The 22,781-nt window shown below is 43.4% G+C and overlaps 2 protein-coding genes and 1 pseudogene across 3 annotated transcripts; 1 reads left to right on the plus strand and 2 right to left on the minus strand.

The window, feature by feature from the left end:
- LOC121752687 lies at positions 1 to 1,678 on the plus strand (annotated as a pseudogene).
- Positions 1,679 to 1,917: 239 nt separating this feature from the next.
- On the minus strand, positions 1,918 to 5,076 carry LOC121750586. 2 transcript variants are annotated; one of them, XM_042145145.1, is made up of 7 exons: positions 4,865 to 5,076; positions 3,871 to 4,025; positions 3,388 to 3,493; positions 3,015 to 3,197; positions 2,419 to 2,886; positions 2,258 to 2,341; positions 1,918 to 2,168 (listed from the first exon to the last, which is right to left on the minus strand). In XM_042145145.1, exons 2-7 carry the CDS (start codon positions 3,916 to 3,918, stop codon positions 2,107 to 2,109), a joined length of 951 nt encoding a protein of 316 aa, XP_042001079.1. In that variant the 5' UTR covers positions 3,919 to 4,025; positions 4,865 to 5,076; the 3' UTR covers positions 1,918 to 2,106. The 2 variants fall into 2 exon arrangements, with proteins under 2 accessions (XP_042001079.1, XP_042001080.1); XM_042145146.1 differs by lacking the exon at positions 4,865 to 5,076 and adding an exon at positions 4,676 to 4,790.
- Positions 5,077 to 9,046: 3,970 nt separating this feature from the next.
- Positions 9,047 to 12,024, minus strand: LOC121752688. Its single transcript, XM_042147794.1, has 6 exons — positions 11,977 to 12,024; positions 10,006 to 10,111; positions 9,621 to 9,856; positions 9,348 to 9,546; positions 9,209 to 9,274; positions 9,047 to 9,141 (listed from the first exon to the last, which is right to left on the minus strand). Exons 1-6 carry the CDS (start codon positions 12,022 to 12,024, stop codon positions 9,047 to 9,049), a joined length of 750 nt encoding a protein of 249 aa, XP_042003728.1.
- Between the last annotated feature and the right edge of the window lie 10,757 nt (positions 12,025 to 22,781).

A 22,781-nucleotide genomic window follows, 5' to 3' on the forward strand; every position in this document is an offset into this window, starting at 1 on the left:
ATGGTCACCGATTCGTCGTCCTCTATGTCGTTCGTCGAGATGAGAGTCGGTAGAAGTGATTTTGAGTGAGGCGGCGGCTAGGGTTTTCGTCGATTAGTGATTAATGAGGGAGAAGAGAGGGTGGAAGTAATGGGGGGAGAGTGGGAGGGAAATGAGTCGCTTCTGAAAAGAAATGTCGTAAATTTCGTAAATGCATTTTGAATTGTGAACCGTCTAATGTTTTGATACACAAATTGGCCTTTAACGTATGAAAACAATATCATAATGTACTGACTGATACTTAATCAAAGCCATCAGAGTGAAAACTCGTTTCACTCTAATGGGGTGGGACTCATTTTCCACTAACAATACTTTAATTACTTTTTTTCTTTACCCCTCTTTTACTTTCCTAATTTTGCATTAAAACTCGTGTTGAACCCAAAGTGTATATTCTTAGGGAAATGAGAGAGTGTTATTTTTAATATTATTTAATTTTGTATTACTATGTATTTATTTTATTATATAATTCGCACCCCAATACAAAAAAGTCTAGATCCGCCATTGACTACTACGCCTCTCATCAATATCTCTTCTCCTAATTGTGTTTTAGAAAATCGCCGAGCTTGCACATGCTCGTGGCGCTCTAGTGTTGGTGGACAACAGCATCATGTCTCCTGTACTGTCTCAACCCTTAGAGCTCGGGGCAGGTAACAACAAATGTTCATTGCTGGATGCACGAATGGATGAGGTATGAACCTTAGCGTATCCGATCAATTATCAGATATCGTGATGCACTCACCTACAAAGTTCATTGCTGGTCACAGCGACCTTATGGCTGGTGTGCTTGCTATCAAAGGAGAGAGGTCTGTCTATGAAACGCGTATTAGCACGCTTTCATGAACTTTCTAGGAAAAAATCCAGATAAATTCCTTTGTATCATTCAATGAAAAGTTTTAGTTACTGACCAGTAGATTCACTTTTTTCATGCTTCTTAGCTTGGCAAAAGACCTATATTTCCTACAGAATGCAGAGGGGACAGGGTTAGCTCCGTTCGACTGTTGGCTATGTTTGAGAGGCACAAAACTATGGCTCTACGTGTCGAAAAGCAACAGGTTGTTAGACGAACTTGAGTTCTAACTGAACAAATGTGTTCTGTATGTGGCTACAACTCAGTAGCATTGAATTTGCAGGAAAATGCACAAAAGATCGCTGAGTTCCTCGCGTCTCACCCTCGTGTGAAAAGGGTCTATTATGCTGGTCTTCCCGATCATCCGGGACGATCTTTGCATTACTCTCAGGTACGAATTTGAGTTGTATATATCCAGTACAGTACTGTTATAAAGGCTTACTGCAATCTTTGCATTACTCCAAATCGTGCAGGCGAAGGGTGCTGGATCCGTGCTGAGTTTCTTAACGACAAAGTATTTCAGCATCACTGTGAGCTTCGGTAGGTTCGCTCTCGGTTCATTATCCTATTCGCTCTTCAGTCATTTTAACTCAGCACAATTTTGAACTACTGCCAGGAAGTGTCAAGTCCCTCATCAGCTTGCCCTGCTTCATGTCTCACGCAAGCATACCAGCAGCGGTACACAAGGTACGAGGCCTGACCGAGGATCTCATACGTATATCCGTTGGGATTGAGGATGTCAACGACTTGATCGCTCATCTTGACCATGCCCTACGAACAGGGCCTGCATAACTCATCTGCATCAGGCCTTTTTTTTTGTTTCTGGCAAAATTTATTCGATATAAAACTCTAAAAACATGATTGTAGATGAATTTTTTTTTTCCTTTTTCCAATACCAGTTCATCGAATTGCAGATATGCTAATAATTACAGCTGATATATGTTTTTGCACGATTCCAATGTCTATAAACATATCACTGCAGCACAAAGCATTGGAAGACTAAATTATCACCTAAAAATACCCACCAATGATACCTTGAATATACTGCAATCACTCTTAATTCTTGAATGTATTTACAAAAACTTGTAGTAGCTAAATAAGGAAAAAGAAATTAATGCGGTTTTGCACAGATGAGGCTAGATAAGAATGACTTTGAATCAATTTGCTAGATCATTCTAAAGTTTCAGTCGCTGGCGCCAACGCAAGATCATTCGAAAGATTCAGTTACTGGCGAAATCATCGTAACCCGACCCCTCTGATATGGTGTCCAATCTCCTAACACCTGCCCAATGAGTTATAGCTTTAAAACATCAACAGAGATCACAGTTTCGCGGAACAAAGGAATAACCAAACGCACAAAGAAAACAGTACCTTGTTGTTCGCTTCTGATGTTGGGGTTCAAGATGTTCGCATTTGCGCCCAGAAATGGCGATCTACAGTAGCTCACGAGTATATCTGAATGAGCCAGGTAAACATGAGTTAAAATAAATAAAATGTTTGACGTGGTAAGAGAAGGGCAGCAGTGAACCCACCTGAGCTATTGGAAAAGTCGGCTGTCAAATCTGAGAGACTGAAGTTGCGCGGTATCTGTCCCAAGAATCCGAATGAGCTCGTCTCCTGGTCCAACATGGAGTTGTTCGGATCACCACTTGTGAAAGGTGAAACAAACGCTTCTCCAGTTGTGTTGCGATGTTCTATGAGATTGTTCTCTGCGCCAAACATGAAGTGGGAGTCGCCCGCAAAGCCACCCTCTGATTTAGTCATTACACCGTTCATCCCTTGCACAATTCCAGAGCTGGAATTTTGAGTTAAAAGCATGTTTTCTGGCACGTCGATCCGACCACCATGACCAGATAAGTTGACTGGAACTTGCATGTTAGGTTGCAGGGCGGACGCACCATTAGTGTAGACATTGGGCAATATAACAGCTTGGTGCATGTTTTCCGGATTTATAGGTGGCCCCGCTGGCTGTTGAACCTGATAACCTGAGTTGTTGTGCACTGCCGAATATTGAAAACAAAATTCACTAATCAATCAAACCAATAACAAACTTTGATCCAAAGAAACAAATGTATGCATAAAAGCCTAATGTGGCATATGGTCACTATGACAAATAAAAGAAACTCACTTGAATGCATCTGAGGAACATTCGACAACGACATGGAAGTGACTCTCGTCCGACAGACTTGATGCATTAGCTCAACCTGTCTCTGGAGCAACTGATTAAATCTTAATATCTGGTCCTTCAAAATCAGCCTCAGATGATACGCCCGAAAAAATCGCTGGTTTTCTGATTCGAGCTTTCGCCACACTGGAAGAAAGCAAATTATTAGAATAAATTTAAGCATATAGTATAGTCAATAAGGTAGTGTAAGGGATGGGTACAAATGTTTTTCAAGAATTATCAAGATGAAGCAAGTTTGTTAATTAAAAAATGTGCGACTCGAAATAATAGGCAGATGAAGACTGGACAGACGAATGAATGAGGAAATTGAACTTACCAATTTCAGTGAAGCCAGGTTCAATCTTTGCCTGGTGTGACAACGTATTCACAACCTCCTTCTCACTCATGTAAAGCTGAAGGCATCTTTCGATAAGGGTTTGAACCTGATGCGAGTTCAAAAGACCGGTTTAGCACATACGGTAGAGAAATGCCACAGACCCAAAAGAGGGGCTCAAGATTTTAAAATATAAGGATTTTTTCGGTTTTCTTATAATCAGTGCTTCAAAATACCATTATATGACCATATGCATTAAATACAATAATAGCTCATAAAGTATAGATGCCAAAAATGGTTATCTTATCATTATTCCTTCTCGGTATAAATGACGTGACTGGTCCCACGTGAACACCCATCGTACATTCGGATCATCTATATCTTTAACCTAATAACCGAACTTTCTGATCCCGACAGTTACAGTTACACGACAAGCCACGTGGACAAATAACGTGTTTACGAATAGAAAATAACATTAAAACTAACCATTTGTATGTCCTCGACAGAGACTTGTCTAACTTCGCCATTTGACATTTTGCAAGTTCCAAAAAGAGGGCTAAATACTTTGGCTGGTTAATTCACGAATAGCTAAGCCACAGGGTTCTGAGATGCTCCGTCGCTTACCAGCCTACTTACAATGCCTGAAATTATTGTTCATCAAGAGAAGACATTACAATAGGTGAGTCGTGCAAGTTAAACCCCAACGAAAATGAATCAGCTAAGTACACAACCAACAGTAAACTTTTGTCTTAGCATAATTTGAAGTGCCATATAATCAAGACAACTTCATCCGGCACTTCATAATAGGGGCCATATCCGAGGAACTTCTACCATTGGTGAAGGAATCCTTACCACTACCATGTTTCTAAAATAAACTGAGGGATTCTGGTTTTAGTCTTTTTTCACTTCCCATAGATCATTTATTCTAATAAATCACATACTGATAAGTGATAAACTCATTGTCTCAGCCATAAACTGAAATAGGTGTAAACACGAATACTAACTATTCTCAAGTTTAACCTGACCTACTTCCATCAAACACATAATTTAACCAAACATGCTACAATAAAAGGTCTAAAACAGCTCTTTCCAAACAAGAACAAACACTTGAAAGACATGTCTCTTCTCATCTATCCCAATTCGACATAAATTAACTCTGAAACCTAAATTAAAAGCATGCCAACTTTCACAAACACAACTCCCACAAAACATCACCAGTAAACACAGGCGATGAAACCATAAAAATCATATCTTTAACCAATAGCAGAATTGCCCTTCAACCTCAACTTACAAAATAATCAGTCACCGTTTTAGGGCAGCGAAGAAAAGGGATCACAGATAAACACAAGATCACTCTACTATAGAGAAATTCTCGCATGATTAAACATAAGAATCAGTGCACAAGCACAAACACAACCACAAATCAATTAAAAATGAGGTAAATTTATTACTCTACAAAACGTGGAGTATATTCTTTAACCTGGGTTTGTAATTTGCTGAGTTTGTTTACAGCTCAGAGCCAAAGAGAGGGAATCTATAGAGACGATCAAATATAGAGCGAGAGGGTGATGGCGGGCTCTTCTACAAAAGCCTCAATCGATCACAATGTATTTTATAAATCAATTTATTAATTATATGGATTTTACTATACTGTTTCAAAATGTTTGTGGAAAGATTTTAGATAAAAATAGATATGATTTTCAATTTGGTTGAAAATACTTATGAAGATACGCAATGCGGAGTTTAATTTTTCCTAAATATGTAAATACTTTATTTGGAAAAGTTAATTATTTCCTAAAGTATTGTAGTATAAGAAAGTCAACTGTTTTCCTAAATTATTGCATAATAATAAATATATGATATAGTACTAATTAATTAATATTCATATATCAATTTTAAGTGTAAAATAGCTTATACCTACGATTATACAATATAGTAAGTATAACATTTATTACTACTACTCTTTAATTTCCCCTTACTCAATAATTCCAGAATAAAATTTGTTAGAAAAGAGAAAACTTTACATTAGTTGTAAATGCATAATAGCCTTATTTTAAACTGCTTTATTATTTAAACCGACTTATTATTATTATTATTTCATTATTATATTATCCTTTTCAAAAATATCATTATCAAAATATAGACATAAAACGGATGATAGTAAGCCATAATAATTAATAAGACCAACACAATAATAAGGATTCCGTTTTAATACGGAAACATGGAATTCTAATTTTGTACACAATTTGTGAAATATGGAATTCTCATAAACACAAGCAAATCGAGTTTTAGGTGCCGTTTTATATATGTGAAGTGAAGATATCCCTTATGCAAAATTCTTTTAGACTAATAAGTACTATCTCCATCAATAATAAATAATCTTATTTTACATTTTTAGGATGTCTATAAAAAATAGTCTTATTTTAAAAAATGAAAAGTTTCTTTCTCAAACTTTACCTATTTTTTCTTGCATCTCCCATACTTTACCTACTTTTTTTCATTCTTTCTTATTTTACAAATTTAGTATTAAAACTTGTGTTGTCCACAAATAAAATTATTTTTTGCGGACAGAGAGATTATAACTTCTAAATTGAAGTGACCTCAAATTCAAAATTATGATATTTCATATACATATTATAGCATTTAAGAAATATGTATGGCTAACATATGAACGCAAAATATAAGTAGGTACAAATGAGTCTAACAATGCTCTAAGTTTAAATTTGAATTTAAAATTTTTTTATGAAGATTACACAAACTTAAAAGACGAGATGGCATACGAAGCTTACACACAACTTAAAAGACGAGATGACACGAGGAGGTATTTGTCAATTAACTATAAACTAGTTTATACATTATTTTATTTGGATGCACGAGTAAGTGTATTAGCTTTCCCAACTATAAACTAGTTTATACATTATTTTATTTGGATGCACGAGTAAGTGTATTAGCTTTCCCACCTAATTTAGGGAATAAATTGAAAATCTTAGGTCATCCGTAACGCTGTCTCTTATCCGTCTCTTAACCGTCTCATCTCTTCACTATTCATGGGCCCCACTGTACTTTTCATTTTATCTCTTAACTAAGAGACAGCACTTGCAACCCTCCATCTCTTAACCATTTCTTAACCATCTCATCCCTTAACTATTCATTCAATTTCATTTTTTGTTTTTATTTCCAACAAATTCAATTAATAAAACCACACTTTATTAAATAAAATAAAATTACAATTTAAAATCCTAAAAAAATAAAAAAAAAACACATAATTAAAATCTAAAAAAATAAATAAAAAAGACATAATTTAAAATACTAGAAATTAAAAATTACACACTTAAAAACTACTCCGCCGGCGAATCATCCCCCGAAGGCGGTGGCGGTGCACTCAAGCTACCTGGAGGCGGAATACCAATTTGTCTTGCCAGATACTCAATTCCAACAAGATGGGCTTGATATTGGGGAGGCGTATTGCGGGAAGTGTCAGCCATCGTGGCGACCAAGCACATGGACATTAGGTTGTTCGAGCCCGAGCCCGCCTGGCTTGATTCGCCTCGGCCCCTCCTCCCTCTAGCCACCTTCGCCGTCTTGGTCCCTTGCGGCCGACGGCGCCCACGGGAGGACCCCCTGCATCGGTGGCCGTGCCCTCAACCTCCTGTGAGGCAAACTCTTGTGCGGCGCTGCCTGAACCACCCTCACTAGACGAGTATTGGCCACCCGCCGTGTGCTTCGTGCGTTTCGAGGTCGAGCCTGTGCTGGACTGGACACCGCCAGCCCACCTTTCCTCGTCTCTGACCACCTCCCAATCAGCGACATGTTTGAATTCTTTGCCATTGTCGTAAAAAAAGACTCGCAAAGCCGCTCTCAGAATGTCGGTTCCACTGGCTCCGCTTTGGTAAGTCGACGCTTCATTCTTGTAGATCCCGCAAAAATTTTTGACTTGTCTGTCGACTCGGTCAAAATGACTGCGGAGCATCTTCAATGTGCGGCAGCGGGACCCCTTTGGCTTAATCTCATTGTAGGCGTCGGTGACCCTTTCCCAAAAACACTTACGGGTTTGTTGACTCCCGACGATGGGATCGTACGAGACGTTGACCTAGGCATTGTACAGAGCCATCGTGTCCTTGCGGCTGTATGGATGACGGCCTACATCCTCCTCCTCCTCGGCCGCCTCCTCCTCTTCCTCCACGGTGTCAAATGCGCGAGCCCTGAAGCTTCCACCGCCTTGTCCTTCTTCCGGATTGGGTTCATCCGGATAATCCTCCCTAATTTAGGATAATCCCTGCGAATACCTCGGGGCGGAGGGACGAGCGTATGCATCCACATCAAAATGGGGTGGTTGGTACGTCGTCGGCGTCGACGAGCCTTGGGTGCCCGACGTCGACGAACTGGAACCGGAACCACCCAAGACATTGTACATGCCCCCCCCCATCGCCAAACGCATTTATGTCAAAGCCGCCGGAGCCGCCAGAGTTTCCGTCGCCGGACATTTTGTGATGAAAATTGGAGAGGTGAGATGAAAATTGGAGAGGAAATAGAGATGATTTGAGAAAAATAGATGCGTGTTTGTGTGTATAATGAGGATGAAAGGGGAGTATTTATAGAATAAAAAAAAATAAAATAACAGTTGAACGGTCATATGACCGTTTTTAAATTTTTTATTAAAATCGAATTTTTTTAAAAAAAAAGATTTATTGCGTCAGCGTGACGACGCCCACTCGCGGGCCTGCAAGTGGGCGTCACGCCTAGCGCCAGCGCGCGCCACGTGGCGCTGGCGCGTGGCGAGCTAGCGCGCCAACCGTCTCACTGGGACGAGACGCTCGTTGAGACCGGGACGAGCCGCGGGGCTGCAACGCCGTCTCGATGCCGTCTCGTCTTGCCGAGGCGAGATAGAGATGGCAACGAGACGCGTTGCGGATGACCTTAGTAAGCACATGTTGAGTTGGTAGGATATTGGTGTTAGAATTTGTAATTTAGTCATTTACTTATAATTTGGAAGGGTAGCACTTACTATATAGTTTAGCTTTAATTACGCTTTTCAGACTTCCTACATCATGTGTTGAAGAATCTTAGAGTATGATTTTTCTTTCAGACTTCCTATATCATATGTTGAAGAACCCTATGGTTTTTCTTTAAGATTGGATTGGATCGGATCTATATTGTACTTAAACTTAGTGTATGAAATTTGTTGTTAAAATTACATACTCTATTAACAAAGAGAAGAAAAATAAAGTGTACACAAGATGATGATTTGAAAAGAAATGATAAGTTGGTAAAAATAAGTTCGAGGAATATGCAGTGTGTTTGGGCTTGTTTAATTGAGGCTATTAATGAACTGAACTACACAACAAAACATATATTGATAGTATATGATATTTTGCAAGATATATGTTTGATTGATTATTAAGACGCATGCACAATAGTTCAATTGGTCACCATAATTTATCATACTAACTAAGCAAAGACGTGAAATAATTCATCCATCAATGATACCTTGAATTATTCTTGAATGTATTTACAGAAACTTGTAGTAGTATATAAGTAAGGACCAAAACCAATAAACGCAACAAGGAAGAATAAATTACTGTGGTTTTGCTTAAACAAGGCGAGATAAGATGAAGAATTATTTTGCATCTAAATTTCTTCATGCTCGTACCAGTTTGCTAGTTCATTCGAAAGATTCAATCCTGGCGAAATCATCGTAACTCAACCCCTCCGATACGGTGTCCAATCTCCTAGCATCTGCCCATCGAGTTGTAGCTTTAAAACATCAACAGAGATTGCCATTTTCAAGTAACACGGAATAACTGAACGCACAAAGAAAATAGTACCTTGTTGTCCAAGAAGTTCGCTCCTGAGCCCAGAAATGGCGATCTAGAGTAGCTCTCGAGTATATCTAAACGAGCCGCTAAACATGAGTCAAAACAAATAAAACGCTTGACATGGTAAGAGGACAGTGGAGAACCCACCTGTACTATTCGAAAAGTCGGCTGTCAAATCTGAGAGACTGAAGTTGCACGGTATCTGTCCCAAAAATCCAAATGAGCTTGTTTGGATCACCACTAGTGAAAGGTGAAATGGGAACTTCAATTGTGTTGCGAGGTTGTATAAGATTGTTATCTGTGCCAAATATGAAGTTGGTGTTGCGAGGCCAGCTGGCTGTTGAACCTGATAACCCGAGGAGTTGTGCACTACCCAAGTTTGAAAAAAAAATTCACTAATCAATAAAGCCAATAACATACTGTTTTGATCCAAAGAAACAAATGTATGCATAAAAGCCTAATGTGGCATATGGTCACTGTGATCTGAGATTCATTCGACAAAGACATAGAAGTGACTCCTGTCTGACCAACTTGACGCATTAGCTCAACCTGTCTCTCGAGCAACTGATTAAATCTTAATATCTGGTCCTTCACAATCAGCCTCAGATGATACGCCCGAAAAAATCCCTGGTTTTCCGATTCGAGTTTTCGCCGCACTGGAAGAAAGCAAATTATTAGATAAATCCAAACATATAGTATAGTCAATAAGGGAGTTGTAAAGGACATGTACATACATTTTTCAAGAATTATTAAGATGAAGCACGTTTGTTAATACAAAAAATGTGGGACTCGAAATAAAAGTTGCCAATTTCGGTGAAGCCAGGTTCAATCTTTGCCTGGTGTGACAACATTTTCACAACCTCCCTCTCACTCATGTAAAGCTGAACGCATCTTTCGATAAGAATTTGGACCTGGTATGCATTAAAAAAAGAGTTTAGCACATATGGTAGACAAATGCCACAGACATAAAAGAGGGGTACGAGATTTTAAAATCTAAGGAATTTTTCTGTTTTCTTATAAATCAGTGCTTAAAAATGGCAAACTGCCTTAAAAGTCACAAACTTTTTCCATTTCCGGTTTTTCCCACGAACTAAAAAATTAGCGTATAATGTCATGAACTTTACATTCGGTTGCCGTTTTCCCATGACTGGTTTTCTGGCCATAAATCAAGCCGACATGTCTTTTTAAGCTGACGTGGTTGTTGAGTGTATTAGTTGACGTGGCTGCTGACGTGTTAAACTGCCCCAAAAGTCACAAACTATTCTCATTTTCCGGTTTTTCCACGAACTAAAAAGTTGTCCTGCTGACGTGTCCTTTTAAGCTAACGTGGTTGCTGAGAGCGTGATGAGTGTGTACTGACGTGTTAATATTAAGCTTACTCGTATTTTAGCCCACAAAATCCCCAAATTTAGCCTAATTCACCTCCATTTTTACCCTAAATTCATCCTCAAATTCCTTTCACTTCACTCTCAAATCGGTGCCGACGACAATGAGCACGATGGCGGCGAGGGGCTTCTGCGCGCCGGTGGAGGAGTCACTTTCCTTTTTTTAAAGCCTCCACGTCGACTGACCACGACTTCTTCCTGCTCTGCTTTCTACACATGATAAATAATACTCCCTCCGTCCCAAGATAACTGAAGCACTTCTTTTTGGCACGAGATTTAAGGAATTCATATTTAAATAGTTAAAGTGGAGGGAGTAAGGTATGAGAGAGAGACGGAGAGAAAAGTAGAGGAGTGAAGAGATAATAAAGTAGGTGGAGAATAAAGTAAGAGAGAGAATTTTTTACTAAAAAGAGAAATGACTCACTTATAGTGGGACATCTCAAAAAGGAATACGAGTCGCTTATCTTGGGACGGAGGAAGTAGTAACAACAAGAGAAACCGCCCTAAAACAGATCCAATTGCATTTCCCGCAATGGCGCCGCTAGAGAGCTTCTTCTTCCCTTCGCCGCCGCCACTCGTGGCAATAGCCAGAGTTTTGGGGCACACGGTGTCAAGAGGCTTCCCACAAAGAGAAGTGTCGAGAAGTTATTCCTTTGGTTTTCCTACAAGGCCTTTTGGAATGGAGTCGTTTAATTTGTTGAAAGATACGTTGAATTGGTTGAGATTTGGGAGCTAAAGTAATTATTCTAAAAAAAATTGAGATTGAAACCATACATTCAAATCAGAAAATTGACTAATTTCGAACAAATAAAAAAAAGCACATTCAATCAAAATTGACCAAAAATCGATTCTTTTAAATGGAAAACATTGAAATTGGATTACGACAGAATTCCGGTGAGAAGAAATCGCGACGGGAGGATGGGAAAAGTTCGTGGGAAAAAACCGGATAATAGGAAAAGGTTGTGACTTTTAGGGCTAATGAATTTCGGCGTTTTCCACGTCAGAATTCAGGCTTGCCACGTGCGCAAGATTTCGACCGGAAAACTCTAGGGTCGGGTCAAATGGGAAATTTCAACAACCCGATAAAATTCATGACTTTACACGCTAATTTTTTAGTTCGTGGGAAAAACCGAAAAATGAAAAAAGTTTATGACTTTTAAGGCAGTTTGCCGCTTAAAAATGCCATTATATGACCATATGCATCAATTACAATAATAGCTCAAAAGATATAGATGCCAAAATTGGTTATCTTATCAATTTATCATTATTCCTTCACGGTATAATGACATAAATGATCCCACATGACCACCTGATCCTGACCGTTACAGTTGCACGACAAACCATGTGGACAGATAATGTGTTTACAAATAAAAAATAACCATGAAACTTACCATTTGAATGTCCTGTACGGAGATTTTTCTAACCTCGCCACTTGTCATTTTGCAAGTTCCAAAAAGAGGGCTAAGGCCATCTAAAATGTTGTTCCTATACCGTTCCTAAACTGTTCCTTAAACTACTATTTGCGGGCATCACTGTACTTTTTTACTCCATTCCTTAACTAAGGAACGGAACCTGCAACCCTCCGTTTCTTAGTCGTTCCTTAACCGTTCCTTAAATTACTATTCATTCAATTTCATTTCTTATTTTTATTTCCAACTCAATTCAATTAAAACAAACACACTTTATTAAAAAACACACAACATTAAAAAAAATTACAACTTAAACTTAAAAAAATAAAAAACACACAATTAAAATCCTAAAAAAATAAAAAACACACAATTAAACGTGGGAAAATAAAAAAACTACTCCGCCGGCTAATCATCCTCCGGAGGCGGTCGAGGTTGAGGGGGAGTCGGAAGGCCAAGTTGTGCTGCCATATGCACAATTCCGTTCCACCAGGCCGCGAATTGGGCGTACGAGAAGCGGGAAGTGTCCGCCATTTTGGCGGTCATGTACGCCACCATAAGTGTGTCCGAGCCTCCCCGCGAGCCCGATCCCGAGGCCGGCTGGCTTGATTCGCCTCGGCTGGCTTGATTCGCCTCGGCCCTTCCTCGCTCTAGCCGCCTTCGCCGCCTTCGTCCCTTGCGGCCGACGGCGCCCACGGCTGAATCCCCCGTATTCGCTGGCCGTACCCGCAAACACCTGCGGTTCACCCTCGCTGCCCTCCCCGGTGTCACCAGACGAGTAGTTGCCGCTCGTCGTGTGCTTCGTGCGCCCACGGCTGGAGCGGACACCGCCGGCCCACCTTTCCTCGTCCTTGACGAGCTGCCAAATATCAACAAATTTGAACTGTAGACCGGTGTCCTGGTGGAAGGTGCGCAAAGCCGCCCTCATAATGTCGGCGCCCGAAGCTCCTCTTTGGTAGTGCGCCGCTTCGGCCGAGTAGATGCCGCATAATTTTTTGACCTGTAAGTCGACTCGGCCAAAGTGAGCACGGAGCATTGTATATTTGCGCTTCCGGGCCCCTTTCGGCTTAGTCTGGTGGTAGACATCACGGACCTTTTCCCAGAAGCACTTGGCGGCTTGTTGATTCCCGACGATGGGATCATACGAGACGGTGAGCCAGGCGTTGTACACCGCCTTTGTTTCTTCGTTGTTGTATGGATGCCGGCCCAGATCCTCCGGTTCCTCCTCCTCCTCGGCAGCCTCAGACGCAGCCCTGGAGCTTCCACCGCCTCGGCCTCCTCCCTGGGTGGGTTCAACGGGGATATCCTCCCGAATCTGGGACAAGCCGCGAGGCGGAGGGTCGAGCGTATGCATCCACATCAAAAGTGGGTGGTTGGTACCCACCCGGCGTCGCCGACCCCTGGGTGCCCGGCGTCGACGAACCGGAACCACCAAGTGTGTTGTACATGGTCTCCCAATCGCCGAACGCGTTGAGATCCCACCCACCGGAGCCGCCACTGCCGTAGCTGCCGTCGCCGGACATTTTGTGAAGAGATTGAATATGAAAATTGGAGAGGAGATGAAGTTGATTTAGGAAGAATAGATGTGTAGTTGTGTGTGAAATGAGGATGAATTAAGAGTATTTATAGAATAAGAAAATAAAAAAAAAATTAAAAAAATTTAAAAACGGTAAAAACACCGTAATAATACCGTTAAAATTTTTTTATAAAATCGAATTTTTTTTAAAAAAAATAATTATTGCGTCAGCACGTGACGTAGCCCACTCGCGGGCCGGCGAGTGGGCGTCACGCACGACGCTGGGGAGAGCCACGCCGCCGAAGCGCGTGGCGGCAAAGACCGTGCCGCGAGTCGTGCCGTCGGCACCCGGCACGGCATGGGAACGGAACCTTGACGAATCCATGCTCCGCAACGCGTTCCGCTGCAAAGCCGTTCCGGCGGAACGGCACGCGGAACGCCGGCGGCCCGCATTGCGGTGCTCTAAATACTTTGGCTGGTCAATTCACGAATAGCTAAGTCACATAGTACTGAGATTCTCATTCGATTACAAACCTATACATATAACTTACAAAGGCATTACAATAGGTGATTCGTGCAAGACAAACCCCAACCAAAATGAATCAGTTAAGAAACACGACAAACATTGCCTGAACAGAATTTGAGTGCCATAAAATCAAAACAACTTCATCCGGCACGTCACAATATAATAATGTGTTTCTTTCCCTTTTCTTATTTTTATTCAGCTCAGATTTCCTGCAAAGAGAAAACCGCCATTTTTGCAGTGAAAGTAAAAGCGCTACTTTTACCCGAGCATTGTAAATCTTACCCAAGTGAACTTTGAGAAACGTAATAGGGGCCATGCCATATCCAGGGAACAACTACTATTGGTGAAGGAATTGTTACCACACTACCATGTTTCTAAAATAAACTGAGTAATTCTGGTTTTAGTCTCTTTCCACTTCCCACAGATCATTTATACTAATAAATCACATACTGATAGCCTCATTGTCTCAGCCATAAACTGAAATAGGTGTGATGGGGTGCGTACTAAATAAGCCCAACAGCAATGACGGCCCATCAGCCCAAAGCCCAAGGAAGAGTATGAGTTCGGCATTACCAAAGAGTTCGGCCTCAGCCTACAGCTCGGTTGGCTCCTGCTCTCAGGTCGGCATCAAGCTCTACTCTCAGATCGGCTACCAAAGCAGTTCGGTCTCAGTATTCGACCGAACAAGGAGTTCGGCCTCAGCCTACAGCTCGGTAAAAGCCAACCAATCAAGCTCTGCTCTCAGGTCGGCATCAAGCTCTACTCTCAGATCGGCAACCAAAGCAGTTCGGTCTCAGCATTCGACCGAACAAGGAGTTATTGGACCCATACTGGATTTCCACAACTTCCAACACACCCACTACCACGTGGTGTCAACTCAGGCCACGATCGTAGGCCATGACCTACACTACATCCACGATCTTAGGCCATGACCTACACGACATCCACGACTTAGTGGTGATGCAAGCCACGATCTTAGTTCAATGTATAAATAGAACTTAGATCAGATAGAAAAAGGTTAAGCTCTCTAGAGATAAAATCATATAGCAAGTCTGTGTTGTAAGCGGTAATCCCAGATCAAGCAATACAATCTTGCCCTCCCTTCTTCCCGTGGACGTAGATTTACTTCAGTAAATCGAACCACGTAAATTCTGTGTGTTGTAGTTTTCATTCTCTACCAGCATTTACTAACATCAGAAATTCGCGGATCCATCACTGGCGCCGTCTGTGGGAAACAGAGAACAAAATTTGTGATAAAGCGAATTTTTGATCCATTTTTTCCACCCAAAAAATGCATACCAGATCGCAGAGTACCCGTATTCCTGCCCGTGAGAACCAGGAGGAAGCCAATCCATCCCATAGGTCTGGAAAACAGCCTAGGGATAAATCCACCACCAGTTCTCATGGCGAAGGAACAGGCCGCTCCAAAAATCGTCCCACTGAGTCTTCCCAGCAGCCTGATTTGAATGAGGCTGTCAAGCTGTTCTTGGCTGAGAAGCAGGATGAGTTCTTAGCCTTCCTGCAAAAGAGCCAAGAGCCGAAGACGAAAACGGAGGATTCTCCTTCCTCATCCAGACATGAAAGTCACTACCGCAGTAGTGCCGTGTCTTCCAGGAAGAAGAATCCTCAACCCCGACATATTCCTGTTCCTCCTCGGTACCGGAATCACAGGAGAACTCAATCTCCTCCATACCGACGAGATATCGGATTCGCCGTGTACGGAGCACTGAAGACTCCGTTCTCGGACGACATCACCCGAACTCCCCTACCACAGAACTACCGAACTCCGTCGATGACTTACGACGGGCTCGTGGACCCTCACGATTTCTTGGGGCGCTATCAATATAACATGGCGAACCAGGGTCTCAACGAGGTCCACATGTGCAAGCTGTTTCCCGAGCTGCTCATCGGGAACGCGAGAAGGTGGTTCGATAGCCTCCCCCAGGGCAGCATCAGATCTTACCGAGATCTAATGGATGCCTTCCACAGGAGGTTCTTTCAGAAAGCGGAAGCCCGAATCACTTCGGCTCAGCTGCTTTCCATTCGTCAAGGTCGCGACGAAAAAATCAGCGACTTTATGACAAGATTCCACAAGGAATGCTTGCAAGTAGACGATCTCAACGATCTGCTTGTCATCTCGGCATTCCAAAATGGAATCCTGCCCGGAGCTCTCTACAGGAAGCTCGTTGAGTGCGGTCCGCAGACAGCTCAGGAAATGTGGGACATTGCGGACCAGTACTCCCGGGCCGATGAGGCAGACCGTCGCAAACGGTCGTTAGACAGCTCATCGTCCCGAGGAGACAGGAGGAAGCCCGATCATAGCGATCAGGGACATCCTCGCCGAACTCCTTTTGGCGATCAGGGACATCCTCGCCGAACTCCTTTTGAAAGGATTCAAAGGACTCCGGTGCAAGACAGATTGGGCCCCCGTCTCAATCCCGAGAAGCCGCCCGCTCAGTTCGTACCGCTGAACAAGCCGAGAGCGGAAATTTTCGAACTGCACTCTGACCTGTTCGAAAAGCCAAAGCGGATGACGAAATCAGCCGCGCGCCGACCCCAGGATAACTACTGCTCCTACCATCAAGACCACGGTCACGATACCGAGGAGTGCAGAAACTTGGCTGCAGGTATCGATGTTCTTGTGAGGGCAGGGACATTGAAGAAATACCAAAGCAAGCAGTCAAAGAAGAATAAGAAGCAGAGAGGTGCGAACTGCGCTCCTCAGGATCCGAAAAGGCAGCCGGATCCCGAAGACGATGACGAGCCGCAATATGATGGAGTAATCCTGACTATTGACGCTCTCCCTGCCGGGAAGACCAAGTCGTCCCTGAAGTCAGAGCGCAGAGGCTCCAATCGAGAGGAGCCAACGCATAAAAGGCTGAAGCAGGACGAAGTGATTACGTTCTCGGATGCTGATCCCGTCCCGGCCATCTCTCCTCACCAAGACGCCATTGTCATCCAAGCCGGAGTGGCAAACAAACTGATCCACAGGGTGTTTGTGGATACAGGAGCGTCAGTCAGCATTCTTTTTAAAGAGTGCTTCGACAAACTAGAAGTGGACCCAGCTCGGCTCAGTCCGGCTCCGCTTCCCCTGAAGAGCTTCGCCCAGGAGGACACCCGCCCTGAAGGTATTATCAGCCTTCCGATCACGGTGGGGAAAGCGCCTACTAGCTCCAGTACGATGATTGAGTTTTTCGTGGTGAAAGCTCGGTCCCCGTACAACGTCATCCTGGGAAGAGACTGGCTCAACACAGTTCGGGCCATTTGCTCCACTTATCACCTCACCATCAAGATCCCTACTAAAGGAGGGATAGCGGTCATCCGAGGTGACCAAAAGAGAGCAAAGGAATGTCTGCAAATTGCGCTTAGAAGTGCCGAGCATTCAGATCGGCACCACCAAGCATAGCAATCACAGCAGCCGGAGTCAGAGGCAATGACCGAAGTCATACCGGAGCCGAATTCGATGACAGTTCAGCTGTACGAAGACGATCCATCCAGAACGGTTAAGATCGGCTTCGCGGGAACGCCTCTACTTCGGGAAAAAACCATCCAGCTCCTCAAGGAGTACAAAGACGTCTTTGCATGGTCTCCGTTGGACATGACCGGAGTGCCCCCCGAGGTAATCACTCATCGTTTAAATATTGATCCTTCGGTCCGGCCGATAAAACAGAAGCAAAGACTCTTTGCGGCAGAACGAAGTCAAGTCATCCATGACGAAGTCCGTCAATTATTGAAGGCGGATGTGTTATTCGAAGTGAAGTATCCTTCGTGGGTGGCCAATCCTGTCATGATCAAGAAAAAGGAAGGAGGATGGCGGATGTGCATAGATTTCACCGATCTAAATAAGCACTGTCCCAAAGATTGCTATCCCCTTCCGAACATAGATAAAAAAGTAGAAGCTCTGATAGGCTTTGAAATTTTTTGTTTTCTTGATCTATACAAAGGATACCATCAGGTTTTAATGGATGAGATTGACGCTTCAAAAACGGCCTTCATTACTGATTTCGGCATTTTCGCTTATAAAAAGATGCCATTCGGTTTAAAGAATGCCGGAGCCACTTATCAAAGGATGGTAGACAAGCTTTTTCGGCACCTGATTGGAAAGGAGGTCGAAGTGTATGTTGACGATATAGTCGTCAAGAGCAAAAGCACCTCGGAGTACGAGCACAACCTCAAGTCCACTCTCAACGTGCTCAAGAAAGCCAACCTCAAACTTAATCCCCAAAAGTGTACCTTTTTGGTAGATTCGGGAAAGTTTCTGGGTTGTTGGGTTTCAAAGGACGGACTCAAGGCAAACCCCTCAAAAGTTCAAGTCGTTCAGAATATGGCAATGCCGAAGTCCATACATGACGTGCAAAGGCTAACCGGATGTCTAGCCGCACTGAATCGATTCCTTTCCCAAGCAGCCGAAAAGCAACTGCCGTTCTTCAAGGTGTTGAAAAAGGCACCAAAGTTCGAGTGGGGAGCCGAGCAGAAAAAGGCCTTTGACGAGCTCAAAAGTTATCTAGCCGAGCTTCCTATTCTCTCTGCTCCAACCGAAGCCGAAGAAATATTCTTATACTTAGCGGCATCGAATCAAACCATCAGCGCGGTGCTTATACGAGAAGAAGGCCTAAAGCAGCTTCCCATCTATTTTACAAGCCGAGCATTAAGAGGTCCAGAAACCAGGTATCAACCTCTGGAAAAGATTGCTCTAGCATTAGTAAATGCAGCAAGGAGACTGCGGCCATACTTCTATGCTCACAAGGTATGCGTCTTAACTGATCTGCCACTTCGGCAAGTGTTGACCAAACCAGAAGCATCAGGCAGAATCGCCAAGTGGGCTATAGAGTTGGGAGAGCACACAATTGAATATCTACCTCGGAAAGCCATCAAGGGACAAGCCTTGGCAGATTTTCTTGCAGAAGCAAAGTTCGATCAAGCAATTCCTGTTATTGCCGAACAGAAGAATTCTGCCAATGCCGAACTAGCACAGCCCTTGGAATCCGAAGTAGAACCGCCGGACTGCTGGAGCGGATTCGTAGATGGAGCTTCAAACAAGATGGGAAGTGGAGCTGGTATTCTACTTGTCGCTCCCGACGGACACGAGGTAACCTACTCACTTCGGTTCCTATTCCCCACTACTAATAATGAAGCTGAGTACGAAGCCCTCCTGGCCGGACTCCAGTTAGCGCAAAGTCTGCTCGTCAAATCTCTCAAAGTCCATTGTGATTCACAAGTCATAGTAAATCACATGTTGGGTACAAGTGAAGCTCGTGACGAGAGAATGAAGAAGTATTTGGACAAAGCGCAAAGCATCAGCCGAAGTTTCTCCTATTTTCGGATAATCCGCATTCCCAGAGCGGAAAATAGCCGAGCAGATACCTTAAGTAAGTTGGCCTCAGATCCGAGCTCAAAGGCGGAAGAATTAATGCATCGAAGCATTGATGAAGCCGAGGTACATTCAGTATCCAGCTCGCCGAACTGGATGACGCCGATCTTGCAGTATCTGGATCAAGGACAATTGCCCGAGGATAAGAGAGAAGCTCGGAAGATCACGTGCCGAGCACTTCGGTACGAACTTCATGAAGGAGTCCTCTTTAGAAAGTCTTACCTCCAGCCGTTATTGCGGTGCGTAGGACCAGAAGAGACGGACTACATCCTCAGAGAAGTTCATGAAGGATCGTGCGGTAGCCACATCGGAGCCAGAGCTTTAGCTAAAAAAGTTCTGAGATGGGGATATTATTGGCCAACCATGGTACAAGAGGCAGTGCAGCTCGTCAAGAAGTGTAAGAAGTGCCAAATTCATGCAAATGTCCCAAGGATGCCGCAGACCGATCTATACACTATGCAAAGCCCTTGGCCTTTCATGCAATGGGGCATAGACATAGTGGGACCACTTCCTCAAGCTCCTCGGCAAATGAAATTCCTTATCGTTGCCGTGGACTACTTCACGAAGTGGGTGGAGGCTGAACCATTAGCTACGATAACGAGCTCAAAGGCATTGGACTTCGTCTGGAAGAACATAGTGTGCCGATTTGGCATACCCCACATCCTCATCTCGGATAATGGGACTCAGTTCACCGACAAGACGTTCAAGAATTGGTGCCAAGAGCTGAACATTCAACAGCGGTTCACTTCGGTCTCCCATCCCCAAGCAAACGGACAAACGGAAGTAACGAACCGGATTCTGGTGAAAGGGTTAAAAGCTCGGTTAGAACAAGCCAAAGGACAATGGGTAGAAAATCTCCCTCAAGTCCTATGGTCCTACCGAACTACACCCAAAACCTCCAACGGTGAAACTCCGTATAGTCTGGTGTACGGCACTGAAGCCGTAATTCCAGTGGAGATCGGCGTACCCAGTCCCCGAACTCTAAATTTCTCCTCAGAAATGAATGACGACGGACTGAGAGCAGAACTAGATCTCGCCGAAGAAAGAAGAGAATTGGCGTGCATAAAAGCAGCCAAGTATAAGGAGCAAGTAGCCCGGTATTATAACCAAAGGGTGAAAAAGCTTCAATTTCAAGTGGGAGATCTCGTCTTGAGAATCAACGAAGTAAGCCGAGCAGAAAAGCTGGGCAAACTCGAACCCACATGGGAGGGTCCATATCGGGTGTCAGAAGTCCTCGGCAAAGGATCTTATAAATTGACTCACATGTCAGGAGAACAAGTACCCCGAACATGGCACGTCTCCAACCTCAAGAAGTTCCACTTGTAAGAGACAAAAGTCCGGTCAGTCCGTCTCGTGTCTAGTTCGGTCATAGGGGTATATGTTTTTATTTGTTTGTTTCTTACTTGTACCTTTTACTTGTCGTTTTTAAAAAAAAAAAAAAAAAAAAAAAAAAAAAAAGGTTTAAAGTTTTTTTCCTTCGTCTTTTTCCTTTTTTTCTCTATGTGTTTTGTCTCTATGTGCTTGTCGTCTCTTACAAATGGTACCAAGGTATATCGTTCTTTAAGGACTGATCCCCTTTTTTAGATCGATTATTAAAGACTATTGTGAGTCCAAGCTTCTAAGGAGGATATAAGACCACAATTCAGCTTAACAAGCAGTCCGTCTGAAACGAACTGCAATAAGCCAACGATTGTGAGTCCAAGCTTCCAAGGAGGATACAAGACCGCAATTCAGCTTAACAAGCACTTCGTCTGAAACGAACTGCAATAAGGGAAAGTCCGATCCACGCGATAAACCTCGCCGAATTAGGACGACCAAGTTCGGTCAAAGAAGTTTACCTCATAAGACCGGGGACGACCATGTCTAGTCAAAGAGGTTTACTGCATAAGACCACTTCGGTTAACTGGGAAAGTCCGATCCACGCGATAAAACTCGCTGAATTAGGACAAGGGAAAGTTCGATCCCGGCGACAAAAATCGCCAAATTAGAACACAAACCAAGTCCGGTCAAAGATGTTTATTTCATCAGACCAAAGACGAGTCCGGTCAAAGATGTTTATTTCATCAGACCAAAGACGAGTCCGGTCTAAGATGTTTATTTCATCAGACCAAAGACGAGTCCGGTCAAAGATGTTTATTTCATCAGACCAAAGACGAGTCCGGTCAAAGATGTTTATTTCATCAGACCAAGGACCAAGTCCGGTCAAAGAAGTTTACTTCATAAGACCGAGGACGAGTACGATGAAATTTTTTCGCTAAGCTGTAAATACAGTGTTAGAAGCGAAAACAAAATTTCATTTTTCAAATCTTGTTCGGCATACAACTCAGCTACCCTACAAAATGGCGTTACGCTATTACAAAGGACTATTCTACTGTCCAGGGTTGCTGAAGTTAAGCCACCTATCTGCAAAATCCTCTGGAAGCCGAGTTCGGTTGTTCCGAGCAGATGAAGAATAAGCAGGTCGACGAGATGCTATCCTCGACCCAACACCTCTTCCGCGAGCCCCAGAAGCTCTAACCCCTCGGCGATGAAGAGTCTCTGCAATAAGCATCTGCTGATCTTGCTCGCTCATAGTCACAACTCCTCGGCGAATTTCAGTCCGTCCCTGTCTTGACGATTCCGGTTGCTCCTGAGCCCGTTCTCGTCTTGACGTTTCCGGCTGTTCCGGAGTTCGTTGTTGACTTGGAGTAGGATTTTGAACAAGGGAACCAGAGGCTTGATCTGGAGTGCGAGCATCTGTTGGCGGGAAATGCCTAAGGAATCTCTCGATTGCGGGACGCCGGGAAAGAATGATGTCGTACCGAGAAGCCCAGCGCCGTAAGGATTTCACAACTTGTTGGCAAGCCGAGCTCTCCAGCGCATTGTTCCTCCGGAGTACATGATATTCCTCCCACAGTTCGTCAACTCGACTCTGAACATCTGATATGGTCACTCCCCCGCGCACACGGATGTAATCCTCGTACGCAGTCCTCTCAGCAATAGTCGTATTCAGCTCGGCCTCCAGATCCTTCTTATCGGACTCTAAGTCCTTATTATCGGCCTCCAGCTTCACTAAACGAGCCAGAAGCTCGTCATTCTTCGTCTGATCGGCTATAGCTCTTTTCTCAGCTTCGTCTAAAGCCGAAGAGTACAGCCGTTTCCAGTGAAGTATCTCCATCTCCTTGAGTACAAAGCAGCTATATTAGTTCGGCAGCTGTACCGAGCAGATAGTAAAATACAACAAGAATAAAGGCGAGTATGAAAAGCTATACGAAGACAAGTGTAGAGAATTTTTCATTCACAAGGAAAATTTTTTACACTAGGAGGGCTTCAAGGCCATTTTACAAAGAAGAAACTAGACTAAGAGAAGGGAGACGAAATCATACTCCGCCAGCTTC

The sequence above is a fragment of the Salvia splendens genome, chromosome 10 (genome assembly GCF_004379255.2).
Source record: "Salvia splendens isolate huo1 chromosome 10, SspV2, whole genome shotgun sequence".
Classification (NCBI taxonomy): Eukaryota; Viridiplantae; Streptophyta; class Magnoliopsida; order Lamiales; family Lamiaceae; genus Salvia; species Salvia splendens.

What these genes read in the sequence shown, in the direction of transcription:
- LOC121750586 (XM_042145145.1), bottom strand. Translation starts at nt 3,918, where the DNA reads ATGTCAAATGGCGAAGTTAGACAAGTCTCTGTCGAGGACATACAAATG. An exon ending in ACCTGGCTTCACTGAAATTG is followed by an intron (nt 3,198 to 3,387) that starts GTAAGTTCAATT and finishes GCTTTCTTCCAG; the next exon opens with TGTGGCGAAAGCTCGAATCA. An exon ending in CGACTTTTCCAATAGCTCAG is followed by an intron (nt 2,342 to 2,418) that starts GTGGGTTCACTG and finishes TGGCTCATTCAG; the next exon opens with ATATACTCGTGAGCTACTGT.
- LOC121752688 (XM_042147794.1), bottom strand. Translation starts at nt 12,024, where the DNA reads ATGACAAGTGGCGAGGTTAGAAAAATCTCCGTACAGGACATTCAAATG. An exon ending in CCGTACAGGACATTCAAATG is followed by an intron (nt 10,112 to 11,976) that starts GTAAGTTTCATG and finishes AATGCATACCAG; the next exon opens with GTCCAAATTCTTATCGAAAG. An exon ending in TGTTTCTTTGGATCAAAACA is followed by an intron (nt 9,547 to 9,620) that starts GTATGTTATTGG and finishes TCGGGTTATCAG; the next exon opens with GTTCAACAGCCAGCTGGCCT.